The sequence below is a fragment of the Onychomys torridus genome, chromosome 1 (genome assembly GCF_903995425.1).
Source record: "Onychomys torridus chromosome 1, mOncTor1.1, whole genome shotgun sequence".
NCBI lineage: Eukaryota > Metazoa > Chordata > Mammalia > Rodentia > Cricetidae > Onychomys > Onychomys torridus.
The window spans coordinates 164,883,020-164,884,481 of record NC_050443.1 but is presented as its reverse complement, the minus strand read 5'-3'; the positions used below and the strand labels follow the sequence as shown (position 1 = coordinate 164,884,481).

Here is a 1,462-nt window from a genome sequence, read left to right as displayed (position 1 = left end):
TTTCTCTTTGCCTAGTAACAGGGAGGCGTGGCTGTGGCAGGCGTGGAAGGGAAAGACACCACTGAAAAGCAGTGGAGAGAAGCTCCCTTCTGGACTGTTCTGACTCTCCAAAGGCTGGAGAACAATCCCACTAGGCTGAAGGAGGCAAGTGAATGTACAGTTTATCGGGGAAGGCACATCAGGGCTGGGGGCTCGAAAAGCCTGGACACCAGAGGGGTTGTTTGTTTTGAGACAGGGTCTCTTGTAGCCCAGGCTGGACCCTGAATTCCTGATCTTCCTGCCTCTGCTCCAGGAGTCCTGGGACGGCGGGCAGGGTCCACCACACCCAGTTTATGTGTGTGGTGGGCTAGAACCCTGGGCTTTGTATATATATATTAGGCACTCTTTGGACAGACCTGGAATGAGGAGGTGGGGAGGTGAATGCCTGACTCAGGAAAGGTTTCTCAAAGCCATCAGACAGTCACGCAAGACCCAGGCCATGAGCCAGGAGTCCAGCGACATATGATGGTTAAGAATTATGTATCCATCCACCACAGGTCTGGACCCAGTAAAAATGCTCGCCACCTGAGGTTCAGGCCATGTACTCCTACGCCTGCCTGCCGCCCGGGGAGGGCGTCTGGCCTCGGCTGCAGACCCTCACCTACACCTACCTGCCCGCCCCTCTGTTGCTGCCGCCCATCCAGACCCACAACTTCTGCAGCCGGCCGGCCCCGCGTGAATTCCACTGCTTCCATAGTGCGGGTGCGGCGCTGGCCTCCACGCCGCCCTGGTGGGCCTTCCCGCCGCCGGGTGCCGCGACCCCCGGCTCGTCGTTCCCCGCGGCCCGCGAGCCTGCACCATTCCAGCCTGCGCCGGACGCCGAGCGCTGGGTGCAGTGGCCCGAGGGCAGCAGCCTGCAGCTGCAGCTGCGGTGGGGACGCGTGGAGCGCACCAGGGGGCCGCCCCTGCCGCTGCCAGATGCGGTGCGCCGCCAGCTGCGGCGCGTGTACGGCACCTACCCACGCACCGACGTGCGCGTCACCCAGCGCGGCGGCCAGTTCCTGCTGCGGGCCTCGCCGCGCGTGGGCGAGCCCGAATACCGCGTGGCGCGGCGCGTGATACGCCGGCCGGCCGGTGGCGGCGATGGGGACAGCGGGGACAGCCGGGCGGCTCCGGAGGCGGCGCAGCCTAGCCGCCCCAAGAAAAAGCAAGGTCTGCGCTGAGCTCCGCACCGCGCCTGCGCGCCTGCAGCACTCCCTGCCCCCTCCCCCACTTCTGTCCCCGAGCTACGATTTGTTTGGCGTTATTGCTGGACCGTGCGGGAAAGGAGAGAAGGGGTTTCCGTCTAGAAGGTCTTGGGGTGAAAGCAGCACCTGGCTGCTTCTCCCCTCCCTCCTTAGCAGTCTGTGTGGGCCCCACTTCCTCTCTCCCTTGCGCTGCAACACCCCTCTCCCTAGCTTGGAAGGGGAAGTAAAGAAGTGAG

The 1,462-nt window shown here is 63.9% G+C and overlaps 1 protein-coding gene across 1 annotated transcript; it reads left to right on the top strand.

Annotated features, from left to right (window-relative positions):
- The first annotated feature begins 578 nt into the window (after positions 1-578).
- On the top strand, positions 579-1,202 carry C1H10orf95 (chromosome 1 C10orf95 homolog). The gene has a single exon (XM_036179244.1). The coding sequence runs from the start codon at positions 579-581 to the stop codon at positions 1,200-1,202; it is 624 nt and encodes a 207-aa protein (XP_036035137.1).
- The last annotated feature ends 260 nt before the right edge of the window (positions 1,203-1,462 follow it).

Coding starts and splice junctions, on each gene's coding strand:
- C1H10orf95 (XM_036179244.1), top strand. CDS start 579: ATGTACTCCTACGCCTGCCTGCCGCCCGGGGAGGGCGTCTGGCCTCGG.